The 24,807-nt window shown below is 41.6% G+C and overlaps 2 protein-coding genes across 4 annotated transcripts in view; one reads left to right on the top strand and one right to left on the bottom strand.

Annotated features, from left to right (window-relative positions):
• Nucleotides 1-357: 357 nt before the first annotated feature.
• LOC135542041 (alkaline phosphatase-like) lies at nucleotides 358-15,725 on the bottom strand. 3 transcript variants are annotated; one of them, XM_064968631.1, is made up of 13 exons: nucleotides 15,572-15,725; nucleotides 15,252-15,329; nucleotides 13,053-13,175; nucleotides 11,802-11,921; nucleotides 9,837-9,952; nucleotides 7,964-8,138; nucleotides 7,321-7,496; nucleotides 6,971-7,111; nucleotides 6,716-6,785; nucleotides 2,630-2,764; nucleotides 2,273-2,464; nucleotides 1,624-1,743; nucleotides 358-1,474 (listed from the first exon to the last, which is right to left on the bottom strand). In XM_064968631.1, exons 3-13 carry the CDS (start codon nucleotides 13,156-13,158, stop codon nucleotides 1,209-1,211), a joined length of 1,617 nt encoding a protein of 538 aa, XP_064824703.1. In that variant the 5' UTR covers nucleotides 13,159-13,175; nucleotides 15,252-15,329; nucleotides 15,572-15,725; the 3' UTR covers nucleotides 358-1,208. The 3 variants fall into 3 exon arrangements, with proteins under 3 accessions (XP_064824703.1, XP_064824701.1, XP_064824702.1); XM_064968629.1 differs by lacking the exon at nucleotides 15,252-15,329; XM_064968630.1 differs by lacking the exons at nucleotides 15,252-15,329; nucleotides 15,572-15,725 and adding an exon at nucleotides 13,842-15,236.
• Nucleotides 15,726-17,132: 1,407 nt separating this feature from the next.
• Nucleotides 17,133-24,807, top strand: part of LOC135542042 (endothelin-converting enzyme 1-like) — a 28,131-nt gene continuing 20,456 nt past the window's right edge. The window contains exon 1 of the mRNA XM_064968634.1: nucleotides 17,133-17,280. The gene's annotated coding sequence lies outside the window, so the exon portion shown is untranslated. The remainder of the gene's footprint in view (nucleotides 17,281-24,807) is intronic.

Consider the following 24,807-nt stretch of genomic DNA (forward strand, 5'->3'; position numbering starts at 1 on the left):
CTATATGTTTTATTTTCATAAATTCTACTTTTGATAAGATATATGAAACATTCTAATGTAAACATTGAATCAATTCATTTGTGTTGCATTACACATTTCTTAATGAAACTACAAATTTGTTCTATTCCATTCCAAATGGTTTCCAGAATGCAAAGTGCAACCACAATCAGTTCTAAGCAAACTGACATTATCTCTACTTTTTCAGAGGGGTTGGGTAAAATGCAGAAGACACATTTCGGTTGAATGCATTCAGTTCTGCAACTGACAACTACACGTATCCCCTTTTCCTTCCCATTGACAGTACACACACCAAGTACACACACCAAGTACACACACCAATAATGTTATGACAACATCTTATGAAAAATCAACAGGACTTCCTTTATTGGCTAAGGGATCTTGCCACAACTTCTGTTTTTGGAAATACTGGTGGGTGTGTTTCTGACTCTTTTCATTCAATGCCTTCGGGAAGTATGTACAAAGAACATGGAATTACATACCATTTCAATAATAAAAAAAGTTTAAACTATACATTCAAATATAGCCTCTACTTTCCTCATTGCAATGTTTTCACTTCTCCCCCCCAAAAAAATGATGAGGTAGATTCTGTTTACTGTTTGTCTTCTGTTTTAGGTCGAGGGAGTGGATGAAATAAAATATTCATATAAAAATCGATCCCTTTACAGTAGGTTTCTAAAAAGTAATGGTTTCTTTAAAAAGTTGATTAATCCAAAGTCCTACAATTGACAGAAAACAAATAGGTGGGCAGCAACATTGCTTATTCATTAATACTGGGAGGTCATTTTTTCCATACAATAATTGATATCAGAAGAGTGATACCCTTCTGTTAAACCCACTGATATGACAGAACTCTTGAAATAGTTTCGGTGTTACCAGAATGATGGACAATGCCAAAGTTGAGTAACACAACCTATCCTATATGTTACAGTAGAGTGAAAGTGATATCCTCCTATTTACTCTAAAACTGAATCTGGTTGAACGTCACCAACGCTCAACACACTCATCTTTAAATGCCATTACAGTGGTCCCAAAGTCATTCAACTGGACATTATTATTTTTTTAAATCAACAATAGAAAATCCCCACACAAAAAGATCCCCATTACAACAGGAAAAAGGTTGTGGGAGTATTACATGTATAAGGAGAGGAGGGGGCTGTGGGGTGCAGGATGGGGGTTGGGGTGAAAGGTCAGCAGAGGAGGCGGGTGAGCGTGAGAAGAGCTGCCAGGCTGGGCAGAGCAGGGCTGAGACTAGAGGCTCTACCAGATGACATGCAGTGGTCTCTGTTCTGGCCAATGCAGGCAGCATAGGCCATGACATGGGGAATGTAGTTCTGCTCGTGGACACCATGCAGCAGATGAGCCATGGGGCCCTTAGCAAACACAGCCACATCCTCTCCTCCATGAGTCTCCATACGCAGCGGCACTGCAGACTGGGCCTGGTAGTTAGTTCCCTCTGGAGAGAGGGGCGGGGTGGAGAGAGAGAAAGGGAAGTAGAAATAGATCAGATGGATGATTTCTGGCATACCAAAGACCAAGTGGTGTTCTCTATGACAGAGGACTGTCAAAATGGCACTATGTCAATGACGGTAAGACTTCACTTACGATAGTCAAGGGTGGAGACATTCTCTCTCAGACCGTTGATAACTTTGAACCCTGGTCCGTTCCCATATAAGATAGCGGTAAAGGGTTTCTGGTCCACATCACTCAACATGGGAGCCAGTCCTATAGATAGAGAGGAAAATAATACCCTACCTCCGTCACCATCCATTGTGAAACAAAGTGAATCAAATCAAATTGTATTTGTCACATGCACCGAATACAACAGGCGTAGTAGACCTTACAGTGAAATGCTTACTTACAAGTCCCTAACCAACAATGCGGTTAAAAAAATATGAATAAGAATTAAAAGTAACAAGTAGTTATAGAGCAGCAGTATAATAACAATAGCGAGACTATATACATGGGGTACCAGTACAGAGTCAATGTGGAGACTATATACATGGGGTACCAGTACAGAGTCAATGTGGAGACTATATACAGGGGGGTACCAGTACAGAGTCAATGTGGAGACTATATACAGGGGGGTACCAGTACAGAGTCAATGTGCGGGGACACCGGTTAGTTGAGGTAATTGAGGTAGTATGTACATGTAGGTAGAGCTATTAAAGTGACTATGCATAGAATCATACCCAGATGACTGATACAGTGTGTCTACAAACAATCCATGGTTGTAAAATCATTCATTACTCACCAAAAATGGTGTTCCCTCTTGGTGTGTAGCCGCCGAAGTTGAACATGTGAGAGTGGTCAGCAGTGACGACAGTCATTGTGTCATAGATGCTGGTTATGAGGCCGGCATGGCCGATGGCCCGGTCCATCTCCACTGCCTCATGTAGGGCCTGCTTGGCTTTGCCCTCATGATGTCCGTGGTCGATGCGCCCCCCTGCCAACGCACAGCTTGGTTAACCTCTGTCTCTCACGCAGATGAGAAAATCTAGCATCAGCATTGGCAAAGCAGCCTCAGCTGTGCAAATGTTACATTTACATTATATAAATGATTCACCTGATGCAACACATATTTACAGAGTAAATGTGACAAAACACTCACCCTCCACCAGCAGGTAGAATCCCCTGGGGTTTTTCCTCAGGATCTTGATGGCCACCTCCACCATCTCTGTCAGGGAAGGATCTGTATCAGTGTTTCTCTCCAGGTTGTAGGGCAGATCTCCCGGCTCAAACAGACCTGTATTAACACAGGAAGCTTGGTTTAACACTGTGAAGATGATTAACAGTGATCAACATGATCAGTGATCAACATCAGATCAACATCAGAAAACAGTCTATTTATACTGTAACTCTAATTGGGTATTATCAACTGGTGTGTACATGGTATTGTTGTTTCTAGCTCATTAACATATTTTGAGGCTTACCTTGTAAGAGGTTATATTTGTTGCACCTGTTAGTGAGAATGCTGTACCAATGTAACTGGTATGCGTTAGTGTGACATTAATTAAAAATGTATAGGAGACAGATTGGAGTGGCAGCAAGTCTTAAAACTTTATGGTTCAGCATTTTGCCATATATTTTTGCTCTGTTTTGCCATGTAATCGCTGTCAGTTTGTGCAAACTCAAAATATGAATTGATATGCTGTATGTGTAAACACATTACTTAGCAGCCAAGCTGCTTGCACCAATCCCATGTAATTACAGTAAAATACTGTGAAATGTAAATATTATGTAACCTCAATGAATTTCATTCATTCATTATGATTACAGTTGCATTTATTTTTTTACATTATAATACAGTCAATTCTACAGTACTGCTTTGATACTGCATTTAGATTACAGCAGGTAGTTGCCAATGAGCTGTGTCACGACTTCCGCCGAAGTGTCCGAGAACACTCGGCGATGCTGCAACATCTCGGATGGGTCGCGTTGTCCAGACCATGGACTGCTGGGAGAGACAGGGAGTCTCACCAGCGCCTCGACCAGCACAACCGGGGTTACCTCTACCTGTCCCTCCTGTATCCGGTCCCAGTGGGATGCGTCTTGCCCTTCCCAGGGAGTATGATGGGATGGCAGCATGGTGCCAGGGGTTCCTATTACAGCTGGACCTATAGCTGGCCACCGTTCACCCAGCTCCCTCGGGAATAGAGAGGGTGTTCTCCCTCGTCTCGTGCCTCTCGGGGAGAGCTCTGGAGTGGGCAAACGCCGTGTGGGGAGAAGGAGATGCGGCGTTGGACCACTTCGGTGAGTTCACCCGCCGCTTCCGGGCAGTCTTCGACCATCCGCCCAAGGATAGAGTGGCGGATGAACGTCTCTTCCATCTGAGGCAGGGGGTGAGGAGCGCCCAGGAGTTCGCCCTGGAATTTCGTACCTTGGCCACCGAAGCAGGATGGAACGACAGGGCCCTCATCGACCATTACCGATGCAGCCTGCGCGAGGATGTCCGTCGGGTGTTGGTGGATCTATCCATTCGGTTGGATAACCAGCTGGTCACCCGCGAATGTCCAGAGAGGGCTCTGTCAGTTCCATCTTCCAGTACCACCGCTCCGGTACCAATGGAGCTGGGAGGGGCTGCGCTCAGGGAGGCCGGAGGAGGGGCCTTCACGTGCACCATTTTCCTAGGTTTTGGCCTTTCTAGGGAGTTTTTCCTAGCCACCGTGCTTCTACACCTGCATTGCTTGCTGTTTGGGGTTTTAAGCTGGGTTTCTGTACAGCACTTTGAGATATCTGCTGATGTACGAAGGGCTATATAAAATCATTTGATTTGATTTGGCTGCAGAGGGCACACTGACGGTTGGTGCCGGGTTGGTGCCTCTGGGAGTTGAGGCAGCAGGCAGGGCTCTCTGGCGTCACCCCAGGTGAGTCTGCACCACTCTCATCCAGAGCCCTCTGTTGTCCACCTGTTTGTGCATGTTTTTTTCCCTGAATTTTCCCCGCATTCCCAGCATAAGGCGCTCGTCGATTCAGGCGTGGCTGGGAATGATATCGAAAGAGCATTCGCCCATAGGTTAGGGATCCTCATTGTTCCTGTGGTTAGACCCTTCCCGGTACACGCTCTGGATAGTCGACCATTAGGGTTCGGGTTAATTAGGGAAGCCACCATCTCCCTGGGCATGGTGACGCAGGGGGGTCACGAGGAGAGAATCAGTCTCTTACTCATTGACTCTCCTGTGTTTCCCGTGGTACTAGGCCTTCCCTGGTTAGCTCGTCATGACCCCACTATTTCATGGCAACAGAAGGCTCTCACGGGGTGGTCGCGAGAGTGCTCGGGAAGGTATGTAGGGGTTTCCGTTGGTGCTACCATGGTGGAAAGTCCAGACCAGGTCTCCACCGTGCACTTCCCCCCTAAATATGCCGATTTGGCTCTCGCAGTCTCCAAAAAGAAGGCGACTCAATTACCACCCCTTCGACGGGGCGACTGTGCGATAAATCTCCACGTAAACACCGCACTTCCCAGGAGTCACGTGTATTCCCTGTCACAAGCGGAGACGGTGGCTATGGAGACATATGTCTCTGAATCACTGCGTCAGACTGAATCCTCGTCAGGCAAGGTGGGCCATGTTCTTCACCTGTTTTGTGTTTACCTTATCCTACAGACCAGGTTCCCAAAATGTGAAGGCAGACGCACTGTCCCGACTGTATGACACATAGGAGCGGCCCATGGATCAGACTCCCATTCTCCCGTCCTCCTGCCTGGTAGTGCCGGTCGTGTGGGAGCTGGACGCGGACATTGAGCAGGCGTTACGTACAGAGCCCGCTCCCCTCCAGTGTTCCGACGGACATCTGTACGTTCCGTCTGCTGTCCATGCTCAGTTGATCTATTGGGCCCACACGTCACCCTCCTCTGGTCATCCGGGGATCGGTCGGACGGTGCGCTGTCTAAGTGGGAAGTACTGGTGGCCTCCCTTGGCAAAGAACATGAGGGTTTATGTTTCCTCCTGCTCGGTGTGTGCCCAGTGTAAGGCTACTAGACACCTGCCCAGAGGTAAGCTACATCCCTTACCCGTTCCACAACGGCCTTGGTCAAACATGTCGGTGGATTTTCTGACTGATCTTCTTCCCTCACAGGGAAACACCACAATCCTGGTCGTTGTGGATCGTTTCTCTAAGTCCTGACATCTCCTCCCTCTGCCCGGTCTCCCTACGGCCCTACAGACTGCGGAGGCCTTGTTACACACGTCTTCCGGCACTACGGGGTGCCTGAGGATATAGTCTCTGATCGAGGTCCCCAGTTCACTTCGAGAGTCTGGAGGGCGTTCATGGAACGTCTGGGCACACTCTTGGCATTCTCTCAACCAGCTTCACCTGGAATGCTTTTCCAACTGTCTTGAAGAAGTTACATATGCTGAGCACTTGTTGGCTGCTTTTCCTTCACTCTGCGGTCCGACTCATCTCAAACCATCTCAGTTTGGTTGAGGTCGGGGGATTGTGGAGGCCAGGTCATCTGATACAGCACTCCATCACTCTCCTTCTTGGTAAAATAGCCCTTACACAGTCTGGAGTTGTTCTAAAACTTTTGACCGGTAGTGTATGCATTTGTTGGTCACAGATACCACAGATACCGGTGTAGGCCGTCATTGTAAATAAGAATTTGTTCTTAATTAACTGACTTGCCTAGTTAAATAAAGGTTAAATAAAAAATAATAGTATGTCTGGTGAGTATGCAGGACATGGAAGAACTGGAACATTTTCAGCTTCCGGGAATTGTGTACAGATCCTATCATGCTGAAACATGAGGTGATGACGGAGGATGAATGGAAGAGAAATGAACATTGAATTCTCTGACAACAACTCTGGTGGACATTCAAATTGCACGCACTCTCAAAACTTGAGACATCTGTGGCATTGTGTTGTGTGTGTTGTATGACAAAACTGCACATTTTAGAGTGGCCTTTTGTTGTCCCCAGCACACGGTGCACCTGTGTAATGATAATGCTGTTAAATCAGATTCTTGATATGCCACACCTGTCAGGTGGATGGATTATCTTGACAAAGGAGAAATGCTCACTAACAACAGGGATGTAAACAAATTTGTGCAAAACATTTGAGAGGAATAAGCTTTTTGTATGTATGGAACATTTTTTTGATATTTTATTTCAGCTCATGAAACATGGGACCAACACTTTACATGTTACGTTGATATTTTGTTTAGTGTACAACCAACAATAATAATAAAAAAATAACTCACCCAAAATGTAATCCACATTATTAGGATTTACTGATAGAAGTTCTCTCTTGTTCCATACATATTGAGCTTTCTGTTCATTTAAAAAAAGAAAACAATATATCATATGGGATTGATCTAAACATGCGACAACTTAAAACTATTGAAATGTCCTTGATAAGAAAAAAGAGAAAGGAGGAGGACTGAGAGACGAACATGGAGGAAGCAGCAGGACATGGTAAAGAGGAGAGAAAGACGGACTAAGACGGAGCAGCTGACCTTGTTTTTCATTCTGTTAGTCCACTCCTCCACCAAGTTCCTTCCATCTTTGCGGGTACCAAAATGTTTCTTATCGCCAGGATACTCCACATCTGACTGGTTTTTGGGGAACATGTACTTCCTCCCTCCTCCCATAATCACCTAGACATACAATATGGAGATAAAACATTTTATTTATCTCTATGGAATACAAACCAAGAATAATTAGGAGAGGATTTACTATCTGTGAGTCGTAACAATACAGGTGAAAGTTGCTCAATATTACTGGCTGAACAATGGACGCAGTTTGCATGCAGGATTACTGGATGTTTTCTGTAATATCAGGATCCATATTATACGCTGTGACTCACATCGATGTTGGGAATGTTCTCAAAGAGCTGCCTGGCGATGTCCTTGCAGCCCGCCTGTACTGCCTCAGCGGGCATCTCGCCATCAGAGAACCAGTCCCTGTCCACACAGTGAGCGTAGGCTGCGCTGGGGGTGGCATGGTTCACACGCGTTGTTGTGACTATTCCCACCGACTTGCCTGGGTGACAAACACACAAACAGTTTTCGAACGTGTTGCTTGGATTCTGTGCAATAGTCTGCTACATCAGAAGTCAACCAATTGATCCAAAGAATCTGGAAATTCTAAAAGTTATTACTATATCAGACAGATAATTGTGGTGTATAAATATCTCCACTGAGAATCAGTGGGTCAGCAACTAAAGAGCTAATGTCTGTTCCTGAGGTGATTATGTGAAGTATCTATTTCTGTGTTATGTGAAGAGCTCAGGTCATAAGGTCACAGCCTGCCTGGTCTGGTCTCTGGGAAATGATTGGATCCCTGATCATCTGTAGCTATAAACTCCCCATTGACATCAATGCATGCCTACAGTACGTTTACAATGTTATCATGCTGTGTCTCTACTGCTTATCCCGGGATGGCCAAATAAACCTTAGTAGATCTGGTGTGGAGGTACTGTGAATAAACATGTTATGATGACACTGTACCTGCTTCCTTGGCCCATTTTAGGATGGAGGTGACCTCATTACCCTGTGTGGTGTTGCACTGGGAACGGACAGCAGCTGCACTCACACCCACAGTGCCCTCGTTGGCCTTCACCCCACAGAGGTATGCTGTGGCCGTGCCTGCACTATCTGCTACCTGGGCATTGGTGTTATACGTCTGCAGAGACAGGGCAGTACCATGTGTCAATTACATAGAATTGTAGTAGGAGTCATTGCTGTGCATGACGTGTTGGTGTTAAACACCCCCTCCAAACATCTTCATACTAAATGCACTGTTGTGTAATTACATGATAAATAATGTGTGGAATTTTCTGCTCCATTAACACTGCAGATACAGTAGTTACATTATGTCTGGCTTCTTGACAAGTATGTAACATAATAACACATAATATCGTACACCATACACTAGTGGTCACCAACCAAGCTCACTTTCCGAGTCAAAATAAAATGCAAGCCGAGATCTACCGTTCTGATTTTTAAACATGACTTAAAAAGCGTAAGCCTATGTATGCAACATTAACCAGCTGATTGTGAAACTCAAGTTGCACTGAATTATTTCTGACTCATGCAACAATTCATGTTGTTAACCCAATTCCCAGATAAAGTGAAATATTACTCGAGAGACAAGCCGATGCAAGCTCATCGAAACACTTTTCTATTTTCATTCATTGCGGCTGCAGTGCTGGTTGTAGCGTGACTAGAAGTAGGGAGAACATGCATATTATGGCTTATAAAAGTGTTGAACAAAGCACTGACAGTGCTGAATAACAATTTAAACATGAACTGAATCATAAAAGCAGCAGCTCTTCGCTGTATTCGTTGAGTCTCTCTCTAGTCATGGTTTAACATTTGTGAAACCTCCCAGTATGAACTTTGTTGTGCGCTTTAAGATTTTTTTTACAGTCTATGAGGAAACTGTGCAGACATGGTGATCGGAGCTATCTGATTGGCCAGCGGTAGGCCTGTAGGTACACTTGATTTGCTCTCTGAGCCTGTCGGGTAGGCATAGTTCTACTTTCTGAACTGGTTCAAAATGGGAACACTTTGCCTCCCTGGCGCTAGCACTGCTGAATCAAGTGCAACTACAGCCAACAGCACAAAAAAATATGATTAAAAATTGGAAAGCAAGGCTTTACCATTGTTTTGTTTTTTTACAGACATGTTTGGTGATCGATGAGGAAGGCCTTGGAGATCGACAAGTCGATTACGATTGACCGGTTGGACCACTGACGTAGACCATATGTGGCATTGTATCTTGCTGCTGGTGCAGAATTCATTGAGGGATAGTTCACCCGAATTAGAAAATGACACCTTGGTTTCCTTACCCTGTAAAAAGTCTATGGACAAGGTATGAATTCAATCCATGCTTTAGTTTAGATTCCCTGTCACTGTTTCTACATGCTAACGTTTTAGCATTTGTGGCACAAATCCCATTCAAGTCATGGGAGCGATATTCAAATCTATGTTAAAATCATCTATAAGAGACTTTGTTGAACTTCAAAATACATGTTTTATTATTTTGGATGATTTGGAAATGATGCGCAAAAAAATGCACCCCCGAGCTGACAAGGTACAAATCTGTCGTTCTGCCCCTGAACAGGCAGTTAACCCGCTGTTCCTAGGCCGTCAATGAAAATAACAATTTGTTCTTAACTGACTTGCCTAGTTAAATAAAGGTAAAATTTAAAAAAATAAACCAAAGCATGGCTTTCTGTCATAACTTTTCCATAGACTGCTTAGAGGGTAAGGAAACCAATCTGTCATTGTGTCATTTGGGTGAACTGTCCCTTTACTTACAGATCAATGTTGCATGCTATTTTCTAGCGCTTCTATATGATAACAGACCAGGTCAGACCTTGGAAAGCGCCACAAAGGGGAACTTGTCCATCTCCAGCTGGGTCTCCTCTCCACTCTGTCCGCTCAGCTGCCCCTTCAGTATTCGTGCTGCAGTCACTGTGGGAATGCCCATTCCTACACAACAAAAGCAAAGTGGCGCTCTCTCTGTTAGGGTGTCAATCTATTTAAGAGACTCAGAGCCTTTCCATCTCATGCATTAACACCTTTTAGTTTTCCATCTGGTTAACATTGTTCTGTGCTCGCTTTTCACAGCAGCTGCTCTTTCCACTAAACAGACACCCATACATTTGGTGAAAAGGACCCCCCTTTTACTTGAGATCTGCCTTTTCACAAGTCAACGAGATTGATCTTTTTAGAGTTGACTATCTATTTTTCCCTTAGTTTTCATATACACTACAGTTCAAAAGTTTGGGGTCACTTAGAAATGTCCTTGTTTTTTAAAAGAAAAGCTATCTTTTTGTCTATTAAAATAATGTCAAATTTATCAGAAATGCAGTGTAGACATTGTATCTTACCACAGCGGAAAATTGTTGTTCTTATTAAAGAAGCAATTAAACTGGCCTTCTTTAGAATAGTTGAGTATCTGGAGCATCAGCATTTGTGGGTTCGATTACAGGCTCAAAATGGACAGAAAATTGTAACTTTCTACTGAAACTCGTCAGTCTATTCTTGTTCTGAGAAATGAAGGCTATTCCATGCGATAAATTTCCAAGAAACTGAAGTTCTGTTGCTGTTGAGACTGGTGTTTTGCGGATACTATTTAATGAAGCTGCCAGTTTAGGACTTGTCTGTTTCTCAAACTAGACACTTGTCCTCTTGCTCAGTTGTGCACTGGGGCCTTCCACTCCTCTTTCTATTCTGGTTAGAGCCAGTTTGCGCTGTTCTGTGAAGGGACTAGTACACAGCGTTATACGAGATCTTAAATTTCTCGCATGGAATAACCTTCATTTCTCAGAACAAGAATAGACTGACGAGTTTCAGAAGAAAGTTATTTTTTTCTGGCCATTTAGAACCTGTAATCAAACCCACAAATGTTGAAGCTCCAGATACTCAACTATTCTACAGAAGGCCAGTTTTATTGCCTCTTTAATCAGCACAACGGTTTTCAGCTGTGCTAACATAATTGCAAAAGGGTTTTCTAATCATCAATTGGCCTTTTAAAAGGATAAACTTGGATTAGCTAACACAACGTGCCATTGGAACACAGGAGTGATGGTTGCTGATAATGGGCCTCTGTACATCTACGTAGATATGCCATAAAAAAAACATCCGTTTCCAGCTACAATAGTCATTTATAACATTAACAATGTCTACACTATATTTCTGATCAATTTTATGTTCTTTTAATGGACAAAAAAGTTGCTTTTCTTTCAAAAACAAGGACATTTCTGTGACCCCAAACTTTTGAATGGTAGTTTTGGTATCAAAATAGATGACTTGGTAGAGGATGTGAACTGACGTACATGTCCACTTTATTCAGCATTACTTTTTTAAGCATGGTAGTCGTACATGACTGAGAAATGTGCACAGTATACTGCTGCATTTAAAAACATAGACAGTTAAGGTCCGTTGGGGTACACAGTTTAATGGGTCACTACATACCGCAACATAACACAAAGCAGCAGCCAAGTTATCTATTGGCATTGGCAGCATGTTTGTGAAATGCTTGATGGCTAACATACTCAACATCAGATTTTGAAAGTGTGACATTCTATTTACTTTTGACTGGATTATACTGTATCAGTCCACCAGAATGTTTTGATAAAAACGGCTATGGATTGATGAGGACATACTCGTTTTCTACTACAACCACTAGGAAAGATAATCTAGAACTGCATAAAAATATTAAATCAGTATGCGGCACATAAGCTCTTTGAGTGTATTACATTGCGTTAAGACCACTTTATCATACAGTATGGCACATACTCATGGATTGAAATAGGCTCCTGCAATCATGGCTTACCATCACCAAGGAAGAGGATGAGGTTCTTTGCAGTGTTTTGGTTGAGCTTCTGAAGTGTGAGGGCATTCTTCAAAGTACGCTGGGCCCATGTGTTCCAGAACAGAGGATCTTTCTCTTGGTCTGCAACACGGAGGTAGTTTTAGTTTTAAATGAGGAGGAAAAGAGGCCGGTGGAAGTGATCTGTAACAACTGTGAAAGTAGTGGGACAAGTGGGACGGAATATGCCCAAATTAAATAAAATAGACTTTGAGGTTTATCCATAGAAGCATTTTTTAATGGACAAAAATTTGATAAACACAGAAAAGATAGAAGTAATCTATAACTTATTAACTTGTATTTCATAACCTAGTTATAACCTTTCTAACTAATGCTTTACCTCCAGAAGATGACAAAATTCCTTTGTGAGTAACTTATTGCTTTACTGTTTTCAAGTCTCAGCATGACATATAATATGACTAAGTATGGACACTAAAAATAAAGAACCAAAAGGATGACTATAAGCACATACACATGTACTATCTGTATTAATAATGACACGTTCTGTAGGCTCTGGCAACCATAGAATCTCTGACAACTCCATAGGCTTCTTATTTCTGAAATCACATGTTGCCTACTATAGCCTAGAACTGCACACACATGTATGACGTTACAAGACGAAACATCATTTTCTTACTGTATGGGTAGAAATATTATACATCTGGAATCCATTTTGTGAACCTCTTCTGATCTGTACATAGTCTTTCAGGAGCTAAAATATTCTGGTCATTTTGTAGAGAGGACTAAGAAAACAGAGGTTCACTTGCCATACTGTAAATATACAGTGTGAACTTTGTTCAGCTGGGTAAATAGACTGACAGTTATAACCCTAACGAGCCGTGTTATTCTAAACAAGACGCAATAAACCACAGAAAAGTAGCACTTCCTTCATAAGAGCATTTGGAGACTTCTGCACATCTCCAATAAATCAAAGCCCAATATTGTTTCTCTTCCTTCTCCCTGAAGTGTGCACTCATTCACTCCTCAAACATTGGATTGGTATAAGCATGCGCTAGAGTGAGTCTTCACCCCATTTCCTAAACGAATCCATTTCCTTTCAAATCTATGAGCAGGATTGAACAAGTGCACTCTTCAGGTAGAAGGGGGAGAGAAACAGTTAGTATGTGTTCCCTCTTAGCTCTTTCTGAAGGATTTCGGTCAAACAGTTGGATGCTGTTACAAGACATTACATTTATTGACGGGTTTGTGTCTCACCAGGAAACTGAGGCTTCCCCAGGCCTCCCCAGGCCAGACATGAGCAGATGATGAGAAAAAAAGTCATGGTCGTAGTGTTACCTGGGACTACCGTCACATACCACATCCCAAACTAGAGTGAGTCTGGAAAATAAGGAGAAATCAGTGCTGATGAAAGAACACACAAAATGATGTTGATTCACAGAAGTAAAGTTGATGAGTTTGCTGTAAAGTGCAACAAAGAAGGGGGGAGCAGGTAAGTTTCAACTTAGGCCTTCACAGTGAAAATAAACAGTGGTATTGTGGTAATGTAGTCCCAACCCGGCCCCAAAGGCTCTGGTTAGCCAGCCTTTAATATGTTGTTATACCCCCCCCCCCCCCTCCTTCCCCAGTCCCTCCTCAGTCCCTCTCCTGTCCCTCTTTTGTGCTGTGGTCAAGGTCACTTTAATGGGATTGTGGGCCATAGCACAGAGAGATTTAACAGCCATAACAAAGCCGATTAACACCAAATGATTGACTGGACACTTCCACCCATAAGTAAATGAAAGAACATTATTAAATTAGGTTTAGAGTTTATAAAGAAGAGAGTTTGAAAAAATTATTTTTACACATGCTCTAAATAAGCATTATGCGCTTGAAAGAAAATGGTATTTCACAAAGTCTTGAAACTGTGTGCGATTGAGTCCTGTTACTTTGATATTAAAGCAGACAACGCAGACAACGCAAGTCCTACAAAATGTGTGTAAAATATGCTAAAGTTGAGCTCATACAAATCTGCTAGCTGGTCTCTAAGGAGAGGAGAGGTTTTACCGTGCCACAGGCGCAGGTCTATCCTCTGAGTGAAGCTCAGAAGTGGTTGGGCCCACCAATCGGCATCACACTAGCCAGCCTGCAGGTGAAATAGCAGAGCAGTGCCAGGACGGCCACCAGGAGAATGCCAGAGAAAAAGAGGGTCACCGCCATCGAGAGTCCATCTCGGCCCATGGTGTCAAGGAGAAAAAGTGTCCAGGTTGGAATTCGTATATAAAAAGAAAGACAGATGTTTCCAGTTTCACCTGCCAGCTCAGTACCTGAGCTCTAGGGGGTGAGTCCCTGTACAGGGTTCAATCTGTTTGAGTGGATCTGGGATTAGGTTTAATAATGTTGGTGAGCTCAGGGCTCAGTGACACAGGCTCCTCCATTCTGGGATAACACTGACCTCAGACACATTCTCCCAAACAGATGACTATAGCCCTCCAAAATGTGATAGAAGAAGAATTAATAAATCCAGTTCAATCAATGTTGTGTTCCAAATGGCATGTTTTGATCGTTTTCTTTCAAAAACTCTAGGTTCTGGCATTATCCTAGGGTATGCTGTACACTGCTACTGGTTCGATCCCGGGCTGTATCACAACAGGCCGTGATCGGGAGTCCCATAGGACAGCGCACAATTGGCCCAGTGTTGTCTGGGGTTAGGGGAGGGTTTAGCCGGGGTAGGCCGTCATTGTAAATAACAATTTGTTCTTAACTGGCTTGCCTAGTTAAATAAAGGTTCAATAAAAATAAAATACAGAATATCTATGGTGATATTGTTAATGTCTCAGTATCTCTAGCATTGGCATTATTTTCCACTCTGAACTGCCATTGCCTTGTTGAGGTGATGATAAGATGTAATGCCTGTATAGCTTATAAAGGCTCCATGAATATCTGCATGAGACCATACAATGAGTTATTCATTCAGTCATTAGATAAGGCATGTACAGGAGAAATTGTAGATGAGATTATATCATCCTCTCCTAAGCATATGCTACACATTCCACTCCATTGGTGTCAGCTCAAACATAAATCACCTTGGAACATAAGTATGGACATGTCTAGGGAGCAATGACTGTCTAATATTTGCAATTGGTTCAAATAAAACCTGAAAAGAACAAAGGCTTGCCATGTATTTTATTTGTTTCTGTTTACCTGTAAAGGGTGAGCGTGTCCAACCAATTGAGGTATTGTGCAACACAGTGTATTAGTTATTTTACTATTGTTGAGCACTCACTACTAGTTGACCTTTATAATGTTGAAAATGAACATCCAAAAGCATAAGATACTAACCAAAATGAATTAAATTGTCTGTATATCTCGATACGTGATTTCGTCTGGTGATGTGAAAACGTGCAAACAATCATCACAATCTCTAAAATCCCGAAATCAGATATTGGTGCAAACGCTAATAAAAAATGTTTTTACCAAAAGGAAGGAACGTATTGCTATTGTTATGTTGATGCTCAATCACGTGTTGGAAAGTTGAGTTCTACCTACAAGAATCTGCAATCACAAAAACGTACAGAACAGCTACATTATAGCGTAATATGGCTTTAAGAAGATGGAAAGCGATACACGCCATGAAACTATGTAGCGGATTGTTTATTGCAGCGATTTTCCTGACAATGCAGCCAATTGCAATATTGTGTTTTCATATTTTCAAAATAGCCTGTACGCGAATAACCATTGACATCCACTGATATTCCAAAGTCTATTAGTGCAAAAAGTTAAAGGAATAAACTTACTGCGGAATCTATTTAAGCTTCTGTAGCAAAAACACTTCTGTCCGTTGACAAAGCACGTTCACCTTTCCATGTGTGTTCTTGAGGATATTTTGACCATCCTTTTATAAGCCTATCTGCTCTGTCTGGACGGCTGAGAACAGCGGTCGGTATTTCACCTCGATGGTGAGAACCACGCTATAAATAATGGCACCATAATATGAAGAGCTGGATCTTGAGTGCCGCCTGTCGACCTGTTTCACTGTTGCATCTAGGCTACTCAACATTATTTGTATTCAAGCTTCACGTTCATTTAAATCAGCCGAGTTCATTGTCAGCTTGTGAAGAACTGAAACATATTATAGGCCTACATACGTAATATAGAGGTTTATAAATAGCATATAAACTGTCATTAGTTTATTTATAGCCTAGTTTATAAAAGTGTGAAAACAGTTGCTTGACAAATTGTGATATTATATGACTGCGCTTAATGCACTATACTAACTTTTACAATTATTCGTCTATTGCAGTACAGCCATATAAACTCAGTAACTAAGTGGCAAGCAGCTAAATAAGCACACAATTTCAACCAATGTATTATCAAATCAAATCAAATCAAATTGTATTTGTCACATACACATGGTTAGCAGATGTTAATGCGAGTGTAGCGAAATGCTTGTGCTTCTAGTTCCGACAATGCAATAATAACCAACAAGTAATCTAACTAACAATTCCAAAACTACTGTCTTATACACAAGTGTAAGGGGATAAAGAATATGTACATAAAGATATATGAATGAGTGATGGTACAGAGCAGCATAGGCAAGGTACAGTAGATGGTATCGAGTACAGTATATACATATGAGATGAGTATGTAAACAAAGTGGCATAGTTAAAGTGGCTAGTTATAACTGTTTATTGCAGAATTAGAAACTGAATTAATAATTAGCAGTTTATAAACTAGATTATTTAAATGACCAATTTTTCCTCGGTGATTTTTGCTGTTCATGTTGTGTCCTTTAGATGTCACTAGAGACCAGTGACCATTAACAAAATCCATTGAGGGAGTTGGATTAGAATGAACCGGGTTGCAGCGGGTTATGGCCCGTCATAAGACCGGGCAAAAGCGCTTAGGTTGGAGCTCCCTTTACATATCAACAAGTGGTGTTTAGGGTTAATGGAAACTCATGTTGTTCTGCTCGAACAGTACTCTGCACCTCCTGGTCATTTTGTCAATGTCAACAAGGCAGCACGACGCATCATTCAAAAACAAACAACATATATTTTCCATAGGATAGGCATATGCTTGATTTTTAAATGTAGTTTTGCTTGGGTAGGCAGATAACATAGGCATTCTTATGAAGAACAAACAACATTTTAGCATATGAAACCTCAGAATCCTAAGTCATTACTCCATGTTCATGACATACTTTAGTTTGTTTTGAACGGGGCACCCGAAAAACCCTGGGAGCAGTCTGGTTTCAAAACGAATGCGATCACTTTTCACCCAATGTTAACTCCGCCCATCCGGGCACCTGGGACAGCTTAATCGAATCCCCTCCTTGGCTCCCTCTCATACAGGAAGGCAACACTACCTACCCTCTCTCTCCAAGTATCCCCCACAAACAAACCCCAGTGTGAACCGGCAAACACTACTGGGATTATCTCTCCACTGCAACAACTGTAGCAGTTGAGGGGGAATAGACATAGCAAGACTTGAATTTACGTTTGAGGTAAGTACGCTATTACCGCAGGGCCTCACCTGCACTGAGGCTACAACATTTGAACAGTATATTTCAATTAAGTAGAAATAATTGCTTGGATAAAATAATTAACTGAATAATTGTATGCCTACTTAGTATAGGCACCATCTGAGTCCATCTGCTATTCCCATTCCTGTTAGTTTTATTACAATATATATTTTTTTGTGTACGAACAAAAAACTATTATAGTATAGTATAACGTTACTGTCACATAAAAAACAGCACCGCATTTCTTATGAGGTTTATCTGAAATAAAACATATTTTATCATGCGGCCAAAACTGCGAATGTCCAGCAAAATCATCCTGTTGTCCCACATTTGGGTATTTTAAAATGTGGTCAACTGAACACTACCTCATGTCATGGTGGTAAACAGTGAAAATTGTAATTGAGCACCATACATTTTTTTACGCATCGGGTCATCGCACAGAGATGGTCAAATGTTCCAAATGTAGAGTACTTGTTTACATCAACGGCAGCCAAAACATGCATTGTAATAAACATATGGTTTGTAATTAAAAAACATTTTAAACGGAACAGGTTCTTACCACCATTATTTCAGCTCAATATGTCTACGCAGTTCTCTCATATCCATTCAGTGAACAGCTGTTGGTTTGCATAGACGTTACAAACGACATTAACTATATTTTCAGTCGTGTCACCACACAAGGCGAAAGCTTCACTGTAAATATTGAGTTTACAAGTTACCCTTGAAAAGGCATTTCCCGACCAATAGCAGGGTGAGAAGCGACGGTTATCTATCATTCTAACAACATGATTTGAGAAATGGGCGAGTCTTAATAAAAATGTTTTGTTACCTTTTCTTAGAACGTTTTGTTTGATTTGTGGTTGCAATTAATGTGCAAAAAGTTATCCTGCGGAAAAAAGGGTCCCACTTTACTAAGGAATCAAAACAACGTGCCTCTTTGATTACAGTGCATGATAGTTTAGCCTACATGTAGGTACAGCCAGGTACATTATTAAAGTATATGGACCCTAATTAGGTTACAACTGCTACCTGTTTTGTTTTTTGCAATTTTCAAGGATTTGCAAATAAAGCGATAGATAATATATCTAACGCAAGGGGTGGTTTAGCTGCAATTCATGTACATTTGTTCACACAGGCCTGCACAATTTTCTCAAGTGTTGAAGGATTAAGGAACTTGGTCTTAACATGTAGCGCAATCACTTAATGTGTGGAGAAAATACAACTACAATAAGCTTCTGAAGTAAAAACAAGTGTATAATAGGATCAATGGGATTATAATTATTATAATGCCCTCATTTTCACAGTTCCCCAGGAAATTTGTGAAAGTTAGCCTTGAGTGCCATGCTACTAGGCCTAATGGTTATGTAGAAGTTAACAACCTCTTGGCTCTGGCTGGTCCAATCTTTGTAATCAGCCTTTGCTATTATAGGTATATTTGGTTCTGTTATGTAGAATACTAATTCATCAGTATGTGATCTTCCAAGACATTGCTTCACCTTTCGTCTAACTTTACTAATGAGCACCATACAGCTCCCGCTTCCTGAACGAGCTACTCTGAACTAAAATATAAACACAACATGTAAAGTGTTGGTCCCATGTTTCATGAGCTGAAATAAAAACATCACAGACATTTTCCATGAGCACAAAAAGCTTATTTCACTCAAATGTTGTGTACAAATGTGTTTATATCCATGTTAGTGAGCATTTGTAATTGTCGTAGGTGGAAGAAGGTGAGGACCAAGGTGCAGCGTGGTACATGTTCATAATTATTTTAATAGAACACTGAAAAATACAAAAACAACAACGTGAACGGATGAAACCGAAACAGTCCTGTCAGGTGAAACAACACATTAAACAGAAAATAACTACCCACACCCATAGTGGGAAAACAGGCTGCCTAAGTATGGTTCTCAATCAGAGACAACGATAACCAGCTGCCTCTGATTGGGAACCATACCAGGCCTAAACATAGAAACACAACACCTAGACATACAACATAGAATAAAACATAGAATGCCCACCCCAACTCACGCCCTGACCAACCTAAAACAGAGACATACAGAAGGAACTAAGGTCAGGATGTGACAGCATTTCTCCTTTGCCTAGATAATCCATTCACCTGACAGGTTTGGCTTGTCAAGAAGTTGATTAAACAGCATGATCATTACACAGGTGCCCCGTGTGCTGGGGACAATAAAAGGCCACTTTAAAATGTACAGTTTTGTAAGCAATGCCAAAGATGTCTCAAGTTTTGAGGGTGCATGCAATTGGCATGCTACCTGCAGGAATGTCCACCAGAGCAGTTGCCAACCGGCCTCATAACAGCAGACCACGTGTAACCACGCCATTCCAGGACCTCCACATCCAGCTTCTTCACCTGCGGGTTATTCTGATGGGGGTAGTGCAGAGGATTATTTATGTGGGGAAAAACTCATTCTGATTGGCTGGTCCTGGCTCCCCAGTGGGTGGGCCTATGCCCTCCAAGCCCCCTCATGGCTTCACCCCTGCCCAGTTATTTGAAATCCATAGATTAGGGACTAATTAATTTATTTCAATTGACTGATTTCCTTATATGAACTCTAACCCAGTAAAATCCTTGAAATTGTTGCATGTTGTGTTTATATTTTTGTTCAGTATCATTGTATTGCACCTAGCCTACTCTTCCCTCGCGCAAAAGTCTGTGATGCAGAAACGAGAGACCACATGTGCAGCTGTTTTATGAAGATCTAGGAATATGTGGCCAAGGAAACAGTTCCAGTTGGTCCCAGGGATTGAGACTTCTAAAACAGGATTGAGTAAAGTAACAGCAAATATGTTGAATGAGCAACTAATGAGCATGGAGAACCTCCCAAGCCTTTCAGTCTAATATGGCTATTGACTGACTTTTGTAGCTCTTCGTCACAAACCAGCTTTGTAAGTAACTAGGCCTAACTGTCCTCTCAAAGTTTAGCTGGTATTTTCCCGAAAGGATTTGGGAAATGTGATTGGTTGACGATAGGCCTATGACATTGCTATGCTTGTCTTGCTCAGAATATCAGATCTCAACAACGATTGGAGAAGTGTTTAACATCAGTGCCACATTCTGATGATATAGGCCTACATCTTTTCATAAACGCAACATGACTGCAAAAAACAGGTTGGAATGTGTGAATGAAATACAGGAGGAACCAACCTTTTTTCTTTCCAAATTAGTGGTGTTTGAATTTGTTGATAAAATGCAGGACATGATTGTTTGGTTGCGGAAGAAAAGGCCACCGTCAGGGACATGTGGTCACCCTAATGTGTTTTGCATAATTCCCAGCGGGAACCGGTTTCTGCATTACCAAAACAAGTCATCCCTGAATTTTAGTCAAGCCTACTCACTGACTTAAATAAAAGTGTTTGCCTTATGATCATGTTGGCAGATACTGTATAGCCTACTACTACAGCAAAGATGGTTTGAAAACACTATTGAACACACTTTTTCATTAAAAAAGGAAAAATAATAATTTTAATCCATAATTGGGTTGTTACTTGTTGTTGTCATCCTTGTTTGCATAGTGGTTATTCATTAGTCTACCTAGTGTCCAGGGGTGAGCTTGAGAGTTTCTTGGAAGTCAATATTAGGCCACATGCAGCAGCAGACACAGGTAATCTAATGTTATCTAGGCCTACCTGAGCTGTAAATCCCACATCATGCAGATAACATATTCTCCAAAGGTATTCTCATGTTACACCTGGACGTTAGCCTACAAGGTGCCTCCCATTCATTGTGCAGTAGTCTTTACTGTTATTTTTGAGGGATGTTTTTTTGTGTTTCAGGTAATGTCACTGACTGACATCATATCAGATACAGAATGATCTACTGCAGTATTGTACACATGACTGTATAAGGGTTATGTAATGAAGATCATGAATCAAATCAAATGTATTTATATAGCTCTTCTTTCATCAGCTGATATCTCAAAGTGCTGTACAGAAACCCAGCTTAAAACCCCAAACAGCAAGCAATGCAGGTGTAGAAGCACGGTGGCTAGGAAAAACTCCCTAGAAAGGCCAAAACCTAGGAGGAAACCTAGAGAGGAACCAGGCTATGAGGGGTGGCCAGTCCTCTTCTGGCTGTGCCGGGTGGAGATTATAACAGAACATGGCCAAGATGTTCAAATGTTCATAAATGACCAGTATGGTCAAATAATCATAATCACAGTAGTTGTCGAGGGTGCAGCAAGTCAGCACCTCAGGAGGGACACCAAGTTCATAGTGTCCTTTGACAAGGATGTGCGAATGACATTATTAAGTGTTTGGTGCTGGTTTATGGATGGGATGGGTGGGGTTGAAGTAGTATAAAGGTATAAGTAACTCTACAAACATTGCTTTATAAACACTTGCCTTAACAAACTGTACTAATAGTTTCATCATTGTTTTTTATCAATTACTTGGATATAAAACATGTCATTGGAGTAATTAATGTGGTATTTATATGATGATAATGGACGTTGTGTATGCCTATAGAGAGAGAACAGTGTATGAGAGGACCCACCTGGGTGTCAGAATTTGCAGAACCTCTCAGAGTCTTAATAAAATAATGCTCCAGGCTAAGAAGGGTAAGCCTTTAGTTTTTGTATGTTTATCTTGTGTTACTCTTATGCTTATATTGGCCTGGATACAGTTGTTTTTACCCGCCACCTCACGGTATCAGGGTGTTTTCTCCAAAGGAAGCATGCAAGGGAAGACATTTAACACCAGGGCCTGTTTGACGTCACAGGTCATGAGCTGCAGTGTTCAGCCGTGCAGTCTGTCTTTATCTATGTCCTTCAAGCAGCCCGGGGTAGTAAAACATTAGACCTTGTGTTGGGCCTATGTGATATTTTGGACTGGTTTGTGTTGTAGGCTGGCTGTGACTACTGTGTCTAATCACCTTGAACACATTTTTACATGGCTGTGTTTGTATCCGTTTGAGTGCCTAAAGTTGGAATCTTTGGAATGTGTTCCTAGCTACAGCTCTTCTCCCTGGGTTATACTAAAGGGTTAACATTTGTTTGACTCCTGGGGGGCAGTATCTAGTGCTGGGCATTTCCATGTCAAATCAAATGTATTTATATAGCTGATATAGGTACTGATAATGCACTTGTATATCTATCATTGATAGGCGGCCTACTAGTACCATCTCTGGGTTGGCCCATTATCTCAACATCCTCCTTTTCATATAGAATTAATTTGAGACTTCATACAATTTTAACACCAGCCCTAATGAAAATAACCTATTTACAACATTATTATCATCTTTATTTTTTATAATTAACAAACATCAGTTCATTGTCCATTTTAGAGGTCGACCGAATATGATTTTTCGACGCCGATACCGATTATTGGAGGACCAAAAAAGGCCGATACCGATTAATCGGCCAGTTTTTAAATTTTTTATTTGTAATAATAACAATTACAACAATACTGAATTAACACTTATTTTAACTTAATATAATACATCAATAAAATCATTTTAGCCTCAAATAAATAATGAAACATGTTCAATTTGGTTTAAATAATGCAAAAACAAAGTGTTGGAGAAGAAAGTAAAAGTGCAATATGTGCCATGAAAAAAAGCTAACGTTTAAGTTCCTTGCTCAGAACATGAGAACATATGAAAGCTGGTGGTTCCTTTTAACATGAGTCTTCAATATTCCCAGGTAAGAAGTTTTAGGTTGTAGTTATTATAGGAATTAAAGGAGTATTTCTCTCTATACGATTTGTATTTCATATACCTTTGACTATTGGATGTTCTTATAGGCACTTTAGTATTGCCAGTGTAACAGTATAGCTTCCGTCCCTCTCCTCGCCCCTACCTGGGCTCGAACCAGGAACACATCGACAACAGCCACCCTCAAAGCAGCGTTACCCATCGCTCCACAAAAGCCACGGCCCTTGCAGTGCAAGGGGAACAACTACTCCAAGTGTCACGCAGGACTAGGTGGGTGCAGGAATCAGACGCAGAGAGAGTAAATGAGTAAAGTGCTTTTACTCTTGCACACCAAAATAATAAGCCCAACACAATACAGGGCACATGACACTATACAAGACAACCCAAAAACCACATGGTGTCAAGTAAAGAAAAGAAAATACACCACTACCTAACATGCACACACGTAACATAAAGACAATCCCGCACAAAACAAAAGCTAATTAAACCAAGATACACACAGGTGAAACTAATAAGACAAAACCAACAGACAAATGAAAAAGGGATCGGTAGCGGCTATTAGGATGACGACCGCCGAGCACCGCCCAAACAGGCAGGGGAGCCAACTTCGGTGGAAGTCGTGACACCAAGTCTCAGAGCGAGTGACGTTTGAAACGCTATTAGCGCGCACCCCGCTAACTAGCTAGCCATTACACATCAGTTACACCAGCCTAATCTCGGGAGTTGATAGGCTAGAAGGCGTGAACAGCGCAATGCTTGAAGCATTGCGAAGAGCTGCTGGCAAAACGCACAAAAGTGCTGTTTGACTGAATGCTTACGAGCCTGCTGCTGCCTACCACCGCTCAGTCAGACTGCTCTATCAAATCATAGACTTAATTATAACATAATAACACACAGAAATACGAGCCTTAGGTCATTAATATGGTCATATCCGGAAACTATCATTTTGAAAACAAAACGTTTATTATTTCAGTGAAATACGGAACCGTTCCGTATTTTATCTAACGGGTGGCATCCATAAGTCTAAATATTGCTGTTACATTGCACAACCTTCAATGTTATGTCATAATTACGTAAAATTCTGGCAAATTAGTTCGCAATGAGCCAGGCTGCCCAAACTGTTGCATATACCCTGACTGCGTGCAATGAACGCAAGAGAAGTGACACAATTTCACCTGGTTAATATTGCCTTCTAACCTTTCTTTTAGCTAAATATGCCGTTTTAAAAATATATACGTCTGTGTATTGATTTTAAGAAAGGCATTGACGTTTATGGTTAGATACACGTTGGAGCAACGACAGTCCTTTTCGCGAATGCATTACCGCATCGATTATATGCAACGCAGGACACACTAGATAAACTAGTAATATCATCAACCATGTGTAGTTATAACTAGTGATTATGATTGATTGATTGTTTTTTATAAGATAAGTTTAATGCTAGCTAGCAACTTACCTTGGCTTCTTACTGCATTCGCATAACAGGCAGGCTCCTCGTGAGGCAGGTGGTTAGAGAGTTGGACTTGTAACCGTAAGGTTGCAAGATTGAATCCCCGAGCTGACAAGGTAAAAATCTGTCATTCTGCCCCTGAACAAGGCAGTTAACCCACCGTCATTGAAAATAAGAATGTGTTCTTAACTGACTTGCCTCATTAAATAAAGTTGTAAAAAAAAAAAAGGCTAAATCGCTGTCCAGAAACACAGATTTCCGATTGTTATGAAAACTTGAAACCGGCCCTAATTAACCGGCCATTCCGATTAATCCGTCGGCCTCTAGTCCATTTCTTAACTTCTTTAGGATAGGGGGCGGTATTTTGACATCCGAATGAAAA

This window comes from Oncorhynchus masou, chromosome 6 (assembly GCF_036934945.1).
Source record: "Oncorhynchus masou masou isolate Uvic2021 chromosome 6, UVic_Omas_1.1, whole genome shotgun sequence".
NCBI lineage: Eukaryota > Metazoa > Chordata > Actinopteri > Salmoniformes > Salmonidae > Oncorhynchus > Oncorhynchus masou.

Coding starts and splice junctions, on each gene's coding strand:
- LOC135542041 (XM_064968629.1), bottom strand. CDS start 13,158: ATGTGGTATGTGACGGTAGTCCCAGGTAACACTACGACCATGACTTTT. Junction 7,112..7,320: donor AGAACATTCCCAACATCGAT/GTGAGTCACAGC, acceptor TTGTATGTCTAG/GTGATTATGGGAGGAGGGAG. Junction 2,765..6,715: donor TAATGTGGATTACATTTTGG/GTGAGTTATTTT, acceptor GTGTTAATACAG/GTCTGTTTGAGCCGGGAGAT.